General features: G+C 32.9%; 1 protein-coding gene across 1 annotated transcript in view; it reads left to right on the forward strand.

Moving 5' to 3' along the window:
- The first annotated feature begins 5,402 nt into the window (after positions 1-5,402).
- The window catches only part of LOC143051792 (cadherin EGF LAG seven-pass G-type receptor 2-like), a 38,189-nt gene continuing 26,174 nt past the window's right edge, over positions 5,403-17,417 (forward strand). Inside the window, exons 1-2 of the mRNA XM_076224769.1 lie at positions 5,403-5,552; positions 7,900-7,975. Of these exons, the coding sequence (XP_076080884.1) occupies positions 7,968-7,975 (8 nt within the window). The 5' untranslated portion in view covers positions 5,403-5,552; positions 7,900-7,967. The remainder of the gene's footprint in view (positions 5,553-7,899; positions 7,976-17,417) is intronic.

Raw genomic sequence — 17,417 nt, forward strand, 5'->3', positions numbered from 1 at the left:
CATTTCATCTAAATTGTCTTCAAGTCTTTCTTTCTTTCTTATGGATATATTACATAACAATTACTTTTAAAACCTTACTAAAACTGTATGAATTAAATATAACGTAGAAAAATAATTATTGTTGATCAATATTTTTTTAAGATGCAAGAATTTATAAGTCTTATAGGTATTAAATACTTATTTCAATTACAAATGAATATTGAAAATACTTTAAAATTCTTAAGAGTGTGGTAATTAAAGGTTATTTACGCGTAACGTGTTTTGCCATTTTTAATATTTCACATGCAACGGTGAAAAAGGTCCATTATTCATCATTTTCGTGAAATCGAAAAAAAGATCAATTAATGTGCAAGACATTTTTATTTATTCGTTCATCGTGAATAACAATTTTATTTAGCGTTCTTCCGTGCAGATACTCTCTTTACGCCCCTCTCATAATTGCAAATATTCTGATTTCAATTATTGTTAGTTTCTATAAAAACATAAATACAGTTTATAGTTTCTATATATTTCGTTAAAAGCTTTGAAACTAACTTAATTTTTAAAATCATATTATCTTTCTATTTTCCGATTTAAATATATAAATATTTAAACCAAAATGTTCTCTCCCAAGTCATTGATAAAATTATCAATACACTATATCACGTGGTTAAATCTTCGCGCATGTTATCCTGCCACTGAACAATGCCGTGTTATAATTGACCTAGATACGCACAGTATATTCAGAGGTCACTTCAAAACAAATATAATAGCGTTGTTGTTAAAATCATATTATCTTTCTGTTTTCCGATTTAAATAAATAAAAATATTTAAACCAAAATGTTTTCTCCCAAGTCATTGATAAAATGATAAAATTATTAATACACTATAATACGTAGTTAATTCTTCACGCATGTTATCCTGCCACTGAACAATGCAGTGTTATAATTGACCTAGATACACACAGAATATTCAGAGATCGCTTCAAAACAAATATAATAGCGTTGTTGTTTTATAGAAACTTTCGGCCGAGAGATATCGAGTGGCCCATAGACACATCCAAAACTCACCAATATATAAGCATGAACCCCTCAGGGGTTCATGCAAAAACATGTTTTATCTGTTGTCCATTGAAATAAAAAATAGTCTTCTATGTCATGTTTATAATTGGGAATATAGTATCGAACTGACATCATTAACTTGAAAAAGTCAGGAAATACAAATGGAGGATACTATTTTTTGCAGTATTTCTTGTGCGTTTTTTTTTAAAGTTTTTAAATATACGTGCGGTATCGAGCTTATACAAAAAAAGAGTCATAGATAGTGATGTTCGAAATGGAGTTTAAAACTATTTATTGGTAATATAAGAGTTAACTCAAATTAAATTAATTGATAGAAATGTTCTACATTGTGTGTTAAAAATGTGACGAGTGCCGTATCCGATCAATATTATTATTATAATTATGCAGACGCAAAAGTGTATTGTATTTGAAGGAATTTTTTTTTACTTAAGTATACGTTCACTTTATGTAATCTTCCTTCGCTCATCAACATATTTCCTTGAAATAGTATTTTTTTGAAAAATGCTTGAAAACCTATTTTAAGCTATGAGTCTTACTTATCGTCGTCATCTTCTTCTAATCATCGGGTATTTATACGTGGTAGATTGCGCCGTATGGCCCATCATTGCCGTCTTCAGCACTTAAAGTTTTTTGTCGGATGTTATGGATTCATAATCCGGATATTCCTCGAGGTTGTCTCCTGAAGCCTTTCCCTGGCATTAGGGTGTGACGCCATGAGTTACTGTATATGCAAAATCTAATATAGTATGTAAACGTTCATAGTTGCATTATAGTAGCATTATATATTTAACCAACAAAGCGTCAGTTATTGAGAATGGAAATAGGGAATGTGTTAGAGACAAAAACCCGAAAAAAAGGCAGAAAACATTACAGGACCACAAAATCATTCACTTGGAGGCGGGCTTCAGTTGACCCAAATGTTTTATAGTTTCCGGCAATGTTTTATATGTAAACAGGATGACTCAAAGATATTCTTGACTTTTATTTTCTTTTCGTCTAGTTATTATATGTTTATCTAAACTGACTATATATTATACATATATTGATATTTTATTTTTGGCTGTTTGTTTGTTATCTATGGCAACTACACTTGCATTTTAATGCATTAGATAAAAGAAAAATATTATAAATAATGTATCTACATATTCTTTTAGAACTTGAATTGTTCGCATTATTATTAAAACAATATCTCAATGTTTGTATTGTATTATGAAAATTATTAATGTTGTAATGTTTATGCTTTTTATGGCTCATAATTGGAAATAAAAATCTTCTTCTTCTAAAAACGTTTATTACCGAAATTTGTCCGATTTCACAGAAAATTAATGTTTATTCTGTTATCTACGGATATACTTCTTTCTTAAATGCCAAAGATGAGGCTCGGTTCTTATTTTCTATACCTATATTTGAAAGGTTGGTGGGTGTCTCCAACTGTAACATCTTGTACCACAGATCGCGATACAGGAATAAATGATCCAGAAGACGCTGATGACAATGTGGATGCAGAAACAGGTACAGTCTTGTATGATTTTTAATTGCAGTTTCTTGTGTATATTTCGGTGTTTAGTATGACGTTTATCATCACTGAACTAGCATACATTTTTGTTTTAGGGGCCAGCTGAAGCACGCCTCCGGGTGTAGGAATTTCTCGCTGAAATGGAGACACATTGGTGGCATTTGGCAGTTGTCTGCTATTTAGTCTGGTTGTTGTCTCTTTGATTTTGACACACTCCCCATTTCCATTCCCAATTTTATTGCTATCTCTTCGGCAGTACTTTACCTGCACTTCTAACAAAGGATATACCATATACATGTACCACAAAATACGGACCCACTACAAAACAAATTCAGCTCCTATGTCTTAATGTTTTTAATCTACAGCCGTATTTGAAAGCGTTAGTACAAATCCTTGTCGTTTGATATTCTCATTTGAAATCATACCACAGCTCTAGTTTTTTTTTTTCTAAAATCAATGGACGGAAAGGGTTACTTTTTATTCTATAATTTTTCTTATTATTTGGGTCCGTCGTCGTCCGCTAACTTTTACACAAATCTTCTCCTCTGAAACTACTGAGCCAGATGAAACCAAACTTATCTAAAATCATCCTTATGGTATCTAGTGTAAAAAAAGTATAATTTTGTCCGATGATCCCACCAATCAACCCTGATGGCCGACATGGCTAAAAATAGAACATTTGGGGTAAAATGCAGTTTTTGACTTATAGTTCTGAGACTAAATCTGACATTAGATACAAACGTCATTAGGTCAAGATATATCAGCCCTGCAATTTACAGTCGCATCACACAACCCGTTGATGGGTTGATGTCCCTTATTTACTGATTTTAATGCAATTTTGCAGTTTTTGGTTATCTTGATTTTTTAATAGATAGATTTAAACTGTTTACAGCAAAATTGTTCAGCAAAGTTAGATCTACAATTTTTTAGTCAACACGATCAAAATTGTCAATTGACCCCATAGAGAGTTATTTCCATTTAAAGTAAAGTTTTCAAAATTCTTCGTAATATTTTTAGAAAAATCGTCTCCTTTGAAACTACTGGGTCAAATTGAACTAAACTTGGCCTAAAACAACCTTAGGGTATATATCCGATTACACCACCAATCAACCAAGATGACACTAAAGCATTTACAGCAAATCTGACTTGGGATGATACTGTTTATCATGACAAGATATATCTGCTCTGAAATTTTATAGACGCATCAGACAACCTGTTGATAGGTTGCTGCCTCAAAATTGGTAATTTAAAGTTTTTTTTTTTTTGTTTGTTTGTTTTTGGTTATTATTTTAAATATTATGATAGATAGGGATAAACTGTAAATAGCAAAATTGTTCAGCAAGTCAGATCTACAAATAAGTCATAATGATCAAAATTGTCAATTGACCCCGTCAAGAGTTATTGTCATTCTAAGTCATTTTTCAACATTTTTTTGGTAAAAACGTTTGTATCTTTTACAAAAATCTTCTCCTCTGAAACTACAGAGACAAATTTTAACAAACATATCCACAATCATCATTAAGGTATCTAATTAAAAAAAAATGTGTCATATGACCCCACCTACCAACCAACATGGCTGACAGAAATATAAAAATAGGAAGAGGGGTAAAACTTAAGTTTTTAACTGTTTTAAATAGAGAAAATCTGAAAGGAAAAAGATACAGAATAATAAGCTCTACCATTTGTCCATATATAAGTTAATTCTTATAGGGGTATAAGAAAAATAATTTAAAGACATATATTACGATTTTTTTTCCATTTTTGACTAATCTCGTGAAAACTTTGATATTTAGCGAGAAACATTTTTTTTCTGTTATGCAACATATGCTTTAAATTATGATAGATAAATAAACACTCGAAAATGGGCTACCCTGTTCCAACAGTTTTATAAATATAGTTTAATAGAGTTTCAGACGTCGAAAGTTTACAACATTTGGAATAGTTTCCATACATTCGTTTTGATACGTTTCTGTCCGGTTGCATACATAAGGTTTCAGACCAGTTTTATACCTTTAAGGTTTCAGCCCGTTTGATACATTTTAGGTTTAGCCCCGTTTTATACATTAAGGTTTCAGACCAGTTCCAAACATTTAGGTTTCAGACCAGTTCCAAACCTTTAGGTTTCAGACCAGTCCAAACATTTAGGTTTCAGACCAGTTCCAAGCATTTAGGTTTCAAACAATTATATTTCCAAACCTTCTGACCAGTTTCATACATTTAGGTTTCAGACCCGTTCCATACATGAAGGTTTCAGACCAGTTCCAAACATTTATGTTTCAGACTATAGTTTCAAACAGTAAGTTTAAGCAGTATCGGACTGAAAGGGTTTCAAACAGTTAATATAACAGGTTCGGGTTAGGTTGATAGGTGTTGAAACTTGTTTTGATTTATGTAGTATAGTATTTGTTTAATATTTGATAGTGTAATCTTTTTATTTACTTTAGAACTTTTGAATTGCTTTTTAAATCCCAGGAAACTGGTACGAACCCCGCGAGGGAGGGTAAAAATATCTAAATGTCACGCCCGGTTACACGTAACACAAGATGAAAAAATATTTTTTTTCATGAAGTCTATTCTCGTCTACAATGTTGGAGAATGTGCTTTGTTTGGAATGCCTATGGACCAAGGTGAGCAACACAGTCTCTTCGGAGCCTCTAGTTTAGATTCTCAGCTACCGGGCGAATAAAAAAACATGTTCGCATAACAATTAATTTAAGACACATATATGGTAATACTTTAAACGAAAAGAAAACAGTATTTCATCCTAATCAAAAAAGTAATCGTGTTTTGTAATTGTCCTTTAAAAGGTGTTGCAATATTGATAACCAGGAGTGCTGATAAATTTCCTTGTTGCGGATTTGTAAAAAGATGGAGGTTCCATGCCCAAACGAGTGGTACTATTGAAGCACAAGTTTGGCGACTAGATGCTGGAAGTTCGTACACATTAGTTGGTACCAATGTATTGAATGCAAATAGTAAGATTATCTATAATAGTTCTAGTTATATCGATATCATGTTTACACCAGTGATTTATCATGTCTCTTTGACCTGCTCACAAATACCAACGATGCTCGAATATGTAGTTATCAAAGGTACCAGGATTATAATTTAGTATGCTGACGCGCGTTTCGTCTTCATAAAGCCCCAGTCCCACTAGACCACGATCGCACCACGCTCACCGCGATCTAAAATAAATTTAGATCGTGGTGAGGTCGCTGTATGAGCGGCATGAAAATGTTAATTTTCGTTGTTTTCACGATGCTACTACGTCCTAATTACGCTTCTACAACGATCCCGCTACGATTAAACCACGTTCTCACCGCGCTTATTCTGCGACCTCACTACGCTTATAAAGATCTTTCTACGCTCTTCACGTTCTCACCACGACCATACCACGAGCTATCCGATTGCAACACGATCTTACTGCGATTATAGCACGTTTTTACCACGATTATACTACGTTCATACCGCGATCTTACTACGTTCTCAGCAATACCGTCAATATTGTGTTTCATATTAATATAGTTCCATTCCTTCTATTTCTGATTAAAACGGAGATTTCTCGGAAACAATACAGTCATGCCACCAAAATCTACTAGAACACGTGACGTAGAGGCAGAGGGAGCAAAGTATGAACGCCATACTAAACTCCAAATCGTACACAAGAAACTAAAATTAAAAATAGTACAAGACTAACAAAGGCCAGAGGCTCCTGACTTGGGACAGGCGCAAAAATAGTGGGGTTAAACATGTTTGTGAGATCACAACCCTCCCCCTATACCTCTAGCCAATGAAGAAAAGTAAACGCATAACAATACGCACATTAAAATTCAGTTAAAGAGAAGTCCGAGTCTGATGTCAGAAGATGTGACTAAAGAAAATAAACAAAATGACAATAATACATAAATAACAACAGACTAGCAGTTAACTGACATGCCAGCTCCAGACTTCAATTAAACTGATACTATACACATAAGTAGTATAATACTTGTCATCAAGAGATGTCGAAACGACCAATCAAACCTAAATTACAACCTATTGCTGGTCCATAAAGCTCAAATGACGATATTTTAGTGAACGATAGCAGAGATGACACAGATGTGTCAATATATATAGGAAGATGTGGTATGAGTGCCAATGAGACAACTCTCCATCAACGTAAACATCTATAAAAGTAAACCATTATAGGCCAAGGTACGGCCTTCAATACGGAGCCTTGGATCACACCGAACAGCACGCTATAAGGGGACCCAAAAAATACTAATATTAAACCATTTAAACGGGAAAAACCAACGGTCTAATCTATATAAAAACGAGAAGCATGGTTGAGCCGTTAGAGCAAATGGATAAATACATTTAGACAAACAAAATCTAGGGAGTTTTTTTTATATATTTTATGTGAAAATGACAATAATAATGATGGTCGTAGTGTGAACGTAGTAAGGTCGTGAGAAGAGCGTGATGAGGACGGCAAGGGCGTGCTAGAATCGTAATATGGTCGTGAACAGCGTGAGAAAGTCGTAGTGGAAGCGTAGTTGGGTCGCGGTGAGAACGTGATGGTTGTAGTAAGGTCGTGATAATGTTGTGTGAGATCGTAGCGCAATCTCTCCGAATAGAATCACGCTCTCGCTACGATTGCACAGCGACCTTTGCGATCTTACTACGATCTTAGTGCGCTCTCACTACGCTTTTACTACGCCCCAATTTCGCCACGACCGCACCACGATTGTTTTGAACATGTTCAAAGTTGGCCACGCTCTTCACGATCTTGAAGACCTCACCACGATCGTGGTACGACCTTACTGTGACCTCCACGATCGTACCACGATCATCAAAATTTGCGTTTTTTTCACAGATCGTAGTGCGATCGTGGCCTAGTGGGACTGGGGTATTAGACTCATCAGTGACACTCATTTCAAAATATTTATAAAGCCAAACAAGTACAAAGTTGAAGAGCATAGAGGATCCAAAATTTTAAAAAGTTGTGCTAAATACACGAAATTGAACGTATAGATATAACAAAGGAGATGTTATATGATTGCCAATTCGACAACAGAGTACAAATGACGTAGATGTAAGCAACTATAGTTCATCTTCAACCTTCAATAATGAGCACAACCCATACTGTAAACAAAGACCAGAACAAGTAAAAATCTGAAGGTTAGTCTAGCGTCCGAGTTATTCGTCGCAAGCGGACAATGATTTTGATTTTTGATTTTAGAAAAATTCCTGTAAATAAAATCACACACAAATTTAACCGGGATGTGTTATCTACATCTTTTCTCCTAAGATCAAATACAATTGACTTTGATTTAATGACAGATCCTGGGAACAACGAAAATGAAAATATTGCAGACGGAAATAGAATTCGAGTTTATAAAGATGACTTAATGGGACTGTAAGTAACAGAAATATATAAGTTGTCATTTCCTGGCATATTCATAAATTGATGATTTTGAAAACTTTAAAATTTAATTTACAACATTCTGAAAGGTACATCAGAAAAGTACAAAAGTTCCATAGAAAAAAAGACTTTCAATAGTTGTGAAGTACAAATGTATAAACAGCCAGGCAGCGTATTTTGGGACTATGTGTCATCTAAATTAACCATTGACATGATACCCGAAGATTACCGATTGAAATGGGATCCCGATATGATTATAAGTCTAAATATATAATTGATGCAAGCACGTGCGACAGTATACTTACGATTTGTATACACACCGAAAACGCGGAGGGCTCCGAATCCCATAGAACAATTAAAGTTTGTAATGGTGGGTAAACACAATAAGGATCTGATTCTAATATGACGTGCTTCTTTAACTTTGTTAAAAACACCGTGAGAAAATTCTCGATATAGTTAAAGCAGACTTCGGCCCTCGGGACTGATCTAGGTTTTTCGTCGTGATACAGCATGCGATACGGATTTTGTCATGTATTATTCTGTTTATCATATATAGAATTAGATTCATGGGATATCCATTGTTTTTTAATCGTCCGAAATTATAAGCTAGAAAAGAATTATAATTTTCCTGTATTTTTCAAGCTGACTTTTTTTTGTATGTAGACTTCCTTATTTGCTTAATATCCGCATCGTAAAGTCCCCTATAGCCTTATTACATTCTCAATATGCTTTTAAGACCATGTATTTAAATAATTCACTACACTTGTAAACGATACTAAGTGTCTCATTTCAACTACATGTTTTAATTATAAAAATTTAAAAAAAAAAATAGTAAGTAACAACATGACTAATTTATATCAAACTGGATGAAATGATAGGACTTTTTCGTAGTGGGAACAGCAACTAGACGATTCGATTTATGACGTCATACCAGGTATGCAATATTACGCACGGTATCGCAATACACGTAACATGTATAATTGACAAATTTAACGCCATATACTAACTTTGACATTTTGTTATCAAATGCGGAGTACCTACTCAATCGACTGTTATCAAATAAATACCATAAGCTGAAGAAATGTTTCAAAATTTATCATTTATAAGGCAATTAATTACGTAAGGATAGTTTTTATTTTCTGCTCTGTGATTAGATGAAAACAAATGCAAATTTTTCCAATTTTATTTTGGATAGAATACATAGCAACCTTTAAACAAAATCTTGCTTCCGGAGGGACACATGAGAAGATAAATTTAGCCTGAACATTTTTTTGCCAAATTGAACATACAAATGTATGGTATTTATTTCATAAAAATCGGTCATATATTAATTCAGCAATATTTCTTTTTATAATGATTTTAGTTGAAATGTTTTTTTTTAAATTAAATTCAATTTTGTCCAATATCTGTGCGAGTTTTCAGACTATTTCTCGATCTTTTTAGCACTGGTGGTTTAATTTTACAAATACTTATTTATATAGTTGTTTAAAATTTATAAGACCTTTGTAACTCGGATTCTAATCGGTTTCTAATCTATAAAGGTGTTTTAGATTTGCGTGAAAACTTTTGTCCATAACAAATTATCCCTCGGCCCATCCCCCCTTTTCCCCTGTGTTTATTAAAGGGTTTATTCCTTATGCGTGTATGTTTTTCTAATCTGAGTGTTATTTTGATTCAGCAGACCATTTTGGAATGAACATTTCCCGGCATCATTTTAACTGCCTAAACAGTTCGTAAATAGTGTGTATTTGTATAAAAGACGTCACTGTGCAGAAACGTCAAAATGACACCCTTGGACATAATAGCTAGACATAGGGAATACTTTCCGAAAAAAATGTAAGGTCATAATGTTAATGAAAACACCCGACTCATTTAACCATTTGAATGAACTTATAGTTTATATCTTATAAATATGTTAGTTTTGTATTATAAATGCAAATTTAGTATTTATACAACATGTTTCACCTAAGGAATGGACAAAAATAACGTTTGGACATAGTGGCTAGACATTCGATTTTTTTTTAAAAATCTGCTTCAAGAAAAAGATTTTTTTTTACATTACAAGTATGGACACAGACGCAAATTGTCAGTGGGGTTAAAGGTCGTTACAAATGTATTGAAAGCTAGACTGGAAATGTGTATTAACAAATTGAGTTGATGTGTACATGTCTTCATTCAAATGCATTGACTGATAAAAAAGGGGGCTTCAACTTCCACCCCTCTCTATGAATTAGTTGTTTGAGTGTTTGAATATGGTGTTTGTCTGTAAGCGCATGATATGTCTTGATTCCGTTTAAGCTTGCTTAAAGGTTGAACTATTTTGTTTTGTACAATTATTAGTCTATTTGTTTTCTCATTTCATTTGTTTTATATTTGTCATTTTAAGGTCTTTTATAGCTGACTGTGCTGTATGAGCTTTTGTCATTGTTGAAGGCTATTTGGGGACCTGTAGTTGTTAATTTTGTTTTAAATTTTGGAATGCAGCTGAAGTCAACAAACAGACATAGACAATTCACCCAAGTTTTATAAAATGATGTGGAAGTGTTTGTGTGAATAATTGAGATGGGAAATGAGGGAAGTGTCAAAGTGACAACAACCCAACCATAGAGTAGACAACAGCTGAATGCCTCCAATGGGTTTTCAATGTAGCCAGAAACTCCTGCAGTTATAGGTGTCCAAAAACTATAAAATCCCTTCTTTTTTTTAGCAGATATAAAAATTCATAAGAAATGTATAATCTGAAATTTATTACAATCAAAAGGGACCTTAGGTCAATAGTGTAAACAATTCACCAAAGTTTAATTAAAGGTGATGGATGCATTTTTGTGTTATTGTTCAAAATTGGAAAATTCTTTCTTTTTTAAGGATAAAATCTCTCTTCATAACATGGAAATGAAAATTCTAAAATTTATAAAATCGATGTGGAGCTAATGTCAATAGATATAAACATTTCAACAAAGTTTCTTGAGAGTAGGGGGAAGTGTTTTCTTGTTATTGTCTGAAGTGTGGATGATGGACTGATAGACAACAGTATACTATAATATGTTGTGTGTGAGACATTGGTATAATAAAATGGTTTTGAATGAATAATGTTTAGAAACTGTTTAATGCAGTTATTGAGGGAACGACAGTGAAGAAATTGCTGAGATCAATGCGTTTGAATCCTAAGAATTCAATTTTTGTTGAAATGAAACAAAGTTCAATTTTTGACCCTTTGGATCTTAATGTAGACCAATTTGAAAACGGGACAATCCTGTGCAATTGAATATTTCTGGCTATTGGCAATACTGTGCAATTGAAAATTTCTTGCTATTGCGCAATATTGTGCAATTAGATATTTCTTGCTATTGTGCAATACTGTGCAATTAAATATCTTGCTATTGCACAATACTGTGCAATTGGAGATTTCTTGCTAGTGTGCAATACTGTGCAATTGAACATTTCTTGCTATTGAACAATACTGTGCATTGCAGAATACTGCGCAATTGAAAATTTCTTGCTATTGCACAATACTTAGTATAATAATTTTTGACCCCGATTTGGACCAACTTGAAAACTGGGCCCATAATCAAAAATCTAAGTACATGTTAAGACTCACCATATCAAAGAACCTCAAGAATTCAATTTTTATTAAAATCAAGCTTATTTTAATTTTGGACCCTTTGGACTTTAATGTAGACCAATTAGAAAACAGGACCTAAAATTAAGAATTTGGACATGGTTAGATTTGGCACATCAAAGAAGCACAATACCGTAATTCATTTTTTTGATGAAATCAAACAAAGTTTAATTTTGGCCCCTTATTCCTTGGGACCAAAACTCCAAAATTAATCCAAACCTTCCTTTTGTGGTCATAAACCTTTATAGATTTCTATTAACTTATACTAAAGTTATTGTTCAAAAACCAAGAAAAATGCTTATTTGGGGCCTGTTTTTTACCCCTAAATCTACACTGTTGGAACTAAAATTACCAAAATCTATCCCAACCCTCCTTATGTGGCCATAGACCTTATGTTAAAATATAATCATAGATTTCTGTTTACTAATACTTAAGTTATCTTGTGTCTAAATTTCATATATTTCTATTTTACTTTTACTGTTCAAAGTTAGAGTGCGAAAACCGAATGTCTTTGGATGAAGACGATGATGCCAACGTGATACCAATGTACAACCAAAAAGTTTTCAATTTTTGCGGTTGTATAAAAATGATCTCAAATCAAATTTTTAATGGAGTTTGCAACAGTAATTATTTAACTACTCATTTCAATACATCATAAAGTATTAAAGTGTAAATGTCATACAGTCATGGTGATGATGCCTCCGCTAGCATATAACATTATAAAGGTACATAATTCAAGAACTGTAAAAGTGAAGCTGCTAAAAATTGAACTTAAACCGAGTTTAGAGGTACCAGTAATACATGTAAGCATTGTATACACATTTCACTAAATTTAATTGAGACACACTTGAGAAATTTGTCCATTTGTGAAAGGGGATAACCCTAGAATGATAATCAAAGTGCTTGTAATCACTGAATGGCTATTAAAGACTGCTTAAATTTATCAGTTGGTAGTAAAGTGAATTTTGCATTGTATATTGTATATATAGCATTATTTTAAGTCGATTCAACTACTATTCTGGACAGAGAAAGATAACTCCAATTTTCAAAGAAGATTTCATAAAGCAATGGTTTTAGGTAATATTAATTCAACAACCATTCTGGACAAAGAAAGATAACTCCAATTTATTGTCTTGAATCTACAAAAATGTTTGTTTTTGGCCCTAAATTCCTTGACTGTTTGTCCCATAACCCACAAAATTATATAAAAATTTCAAATATGTACAATGAAATATAGTTTTAGAAATTGATAAGCCTAGATAGGCCTTATATTTTTTTCCCCACATAGTTGAAGGACCATATACACTCAGGACAGAGTCATAAGAAGGCAGAATACAGATGTATTAAAACAACCTAGCATCATATTGCTAGTACAAATATAGTGGGAGTAGCATTCTCGGGTAAATTTGTTCTTTTTTTTAATAATATGTTTGGTTCAAATCAAAATAGAATGCTTTTATCTCCCTAATACTTACATTGTAAATAGAGGTGGTACTACTTTGACAAATCCTTGAACATGAGAGTTTTCTGTCAAATCTTTATTTCACAAAGAATGAATTGCATAACAATGAACTGAGCTCAAAGCAAAGTACTTTAATAATACACTTAGACAAAGAGCTAAATCCAGTGATATACTTTGTACTACAGGTACTTCATTAACATCCATTGACCAAAACCATATCTCAACAACATTCCATACTACATGGTTGGATTCGGAAGTCCTGAAAAAGACATGATTTTTTTTAACATATTTTAAGTATATATACACAGGTTAAAACTTTCTTGTTGTATAATCATTCCGTATCTAGCAACTATCAATTTGCTTAATGCACATATTGATATATGTTGAGTGTACCTCTGTTGGAAATAAGAACACACAAACCTCCACCTAGTTTTAGTCAATGGACAAAACATTCAAAACTATAAAATATTATAGATCTAAGACTTGTCAGTGTCTATTTACCATTGACACTGAATCAGTGATATATGTATTGTACACATAATTATATACATGCAAGACTAAAATTATAAAGTACATACATGTTTGTATATAAGACTAAAACTGACATTCAGTCTTTACAACATCTTCATTCCCAGTCATTTTCAAATCTGACTTCATGGTAAAATAAGATTCCATATCTACAACCAATTAAAAGGAAAAATCCTTCTGATAGACTAGCATTTAAATCCAATTTCTAAAATGGAAGGTAGGTCACCTTGGAACTTAGAACTAAAAAAAATCGAACAATATATCTGATATATTTCAAATGCATGTACATGAAATAATATAAATCTCTAAAATTTACCATATTGTTCCCTTTTTCATCTTCTGTTAGATACTGTATATCCAGTGGCGGATCCAGAAATTTTCTTAAGTGGGGGCCCACTGACTGACCTAAGAGGGGGCTCGTCATGATTCAGTGATTCCCTATATAAGCAATAGAATTTTTTCTCAAAAAGCAGGACCTCCCCCCCCCCTAAATCTGCCTCTGATATCAACCTCTAGATGTCTTTCAATTACATTCAGTTTAGTGTGGGTTGATTTTTGATTGTTGTACATGTTACAACCAGATTCCCGGCAGGGGGCAACTTTATAAGACCGCAGATGTTCAAGCTTAGATTTTGAAATAAGGGGGAAAATGTAACCTTTTCAATTTATAAAACAGGCTCAACATCATTTCTATACATATATAAACATATTCTAAATTGTGGACACACCTTTATTAAATATTCTACTTCAATTAGTGGAGGAGATCAAATTAAAAAGTTGCAATGGTTAAATACTCCAATCACAGTCTTTCCTGCTAAAATCTCATGTGTAGAATGTGATAGACGGTTTTTAGGTCTACATATTGTCCTTGATATTGAGGTTATTTTGACACAGCAAAATATAAAGAAAATGTAAACTATGATCTGGAAATTGACTTCGTTTTCACAAAATAAGCCCACTTAAACTGAACTTTAAATGCAAAAGACCTCTAAATGGCTAACAGATATTGCTATATAAAGGAATAGTCCATGATTATACATGTACATGATATTAAAGAATTCATGAAATTTACACTGATTCTGTCAGTTGAATGGACTAGAATGAGATAAGTTATATACATGATAGACATAAAGGTTTTTTCCAACAGTTGTGGTGTAAATCAAATTAGTTGTATTTTATGGTTGATATATTTATGTACATGTATGTAAATCATTGGCTCTTCAACCAATGATATTTTACAATATCGATTATTTGTTTATTTTTCTATTGTTGGTATTTTTCAGCATACTAAAAATGTTTTAACACAACACGAGCGCAAGCTTGATAGGGTGTCCTCACACAGGGTTTCCGCTGGCAGTCGCCATTTTCCCAATTTGCGAAAAAATAATACTTGTGGTGGTAAAAATTCGTCATTTGCTAAAGAATTTGGCTAAAAGAAATATATAGAAAGATTTATTTTCCTCCTTGTTTATTTACTTTTTTCGAGTTTCTCGGACTTTAACTTATCAGACAATACTCGGAATTCACCTTGACCTCATTATTAAGATTTTGACAGAAAATCAATTATCAGCTATCGAATGGGGGGGGGGGAATGCTTTCTGGTGTCACAATTTCAAATGACATAGGATAACATATGATATGTCCATATTCATGTATGAGGGTAGAAATGGGGGTATCTTGTTGAAGTATTCTTGCCAAATGGAGATTAAACAGTAATTCTTAGACATGACCATAAAAGAGGGGGGATATGACCTTTATCGGGACTCCGGGATCGCGTGTTTTTAAGCTCGGGATTATCCCCCCTCATAAAATGTACACTTTTTTCCAGACGATTAAAAAATCAGCTGAATTTGACAAATCACACTATTTGTTTTCCAAAAATAACCGTAATTGGATGGGGTTCTGTGTATTCACATTAATATAATAGACTACTGACATATAGATACGTAGTTGACTACGTATTGACGACAAACAATATTCCTACGACTTTTGCAATTTGGGAAATCTCAACTACTTGTCTTTAGAGATTTTCGGCGATTAAATATTTCATACATTTGTTCTTTGACATATTAGCCAAAAGCTCAGGGGAGAATAAACTACATAAGGATTTCTAATGTGCTCTACTTCCTATGTGCAACTTCAAAACTTTTGGGAAAATCGACGATCATTTAAGGTTTTTCTGGTCATATTTTTTATAATCCAGAATGAAAAGTATGAAAAAACTGTCCAATAAGTTATAAATAATATAGTAGCCATCTAGATGATAACAATGGCATATATTTCAGCATTTATTGGGTAGCACACAAATCCAGGGTGCTCCCATAAGGCAGCTTAACTGTCTAAAAAAATTATCAACCGACCCTGTTTTTGACACAGGCTTCTGATAAATGACATAATATTTGTTCTCTTTCGCTTCCTCTTGCATAGGAAATGAAAGATGAGAGGTGAAATAATTTTTGGATGTTGTATTTAAACTGATTTTGATATGGAATGAGTGATTAGGCCAAGTGCAAAAAGGTCATATTTACAGTTTTCGGAACATCTCTTGACTTGTCCATAGGGGTATGGATGTATATTGGCTAAATTTGTAAAAGTGATTGCTTCAATCTTTCTGAATTTTGGATATATTTTTGGTATACATAAACACACAAAAAATTTGACAAAAGTGCATGGTGCCATTTTTTTTATGATACAAAATGTTCTAAAGAAATGATAGAGAAATTAATTGTGGTCTGAGGCCAAATGGCACACTTCCGGTTTTTGAAACTAATTATCGATCCTGACTTGGAAAAAACATGATAAATACTCAATAACTCAAATATGAAATTTTGAATCATCACCAAAAAGTATACAGATATTAAGATTAATGTAACTAAGAAGTGTTTAAAGTTTTAAGCCATAATCAAGAATTGTTTTTGAGATACGGTGTGACATGTGAAAAAAACACACCCCTGTTTAAGTTACAATGTGCCGTAACTCAAAAAATTTAATCTTATTTTCACCAAAAAGTATACAGATCATGTGACCATCATAAGAAACAACTGTATAAGTTTCATGAAATTTGGATAAGTCGTTCTCAAGTTACGGTGCCACATGTTTACGCTGGACAGACAGACGGACACCGGACATTTGTATACCATAATACGTCCCGTCTTTGACGGACGTATAAAAAGCAGTACTAAGCGTGCATGTTACGCTAGAAACATATTCAAAGAATAAAGTTTTATAACTTCTTAATGTCATATCCAATATTTAACAAAACCTAAAGGGGAGTTACATGTATCTTTACTTCCTATATTTTTTCGTCGATGTCAATACACCTAATCGCTATTTATTCCATACCGGATAAATTCTAAAATTACACAACTTTTTCATCCAGTTGAAGCTATCTGGGGGCCGTTGAAACAATTCACAATGCACAATAGTTTTTAATGAGACCCGTTTTAACTTTATTAATATTGGAAATACTTTAAACAAAATAATTTTTTACTTCAATTTTAATTTCGAAAAAAAGTGGATCATACTCTATTGATCGCTTTCTTAAGTTTTTCCTCCCTCAGCTCTCTACTAAAAAACCTTTATTTTCGGCCGCATGACCCAAACAGGAAGTTGTACATACAGTGTATGACTGTTTTTCCCAGATTGGACTAAATAGTGATAATTAAATAAGGTGTAATTTCTGGGATTGTTGAAAACTTGCATATTCATCACTATCTGATTTTGTGGTTTTAACAATCCAGACAGACAAATAGCAATAAGGTGTTTAGGAAAACATGACCTAAAACCTCCTTCATATCAGACATACAACATGGGAACTCATACTGAAT

The sequence above is a fragment of the Mytilus galloprovincialis genome, chromosome 1 (assembly GCF_965363235.1).
Source record: "Mytilus galloprovincialis chromosome 1, xbMytGall1.hap1.1, whole genome shotgun sequence".
Classification (NCBI taxonomy): Eukaryota; Metazoa; Mollusca; class Bivalvia; order Mytilida; family Mytilidae; genus Mytilus; species Mytilus galloprovincialis.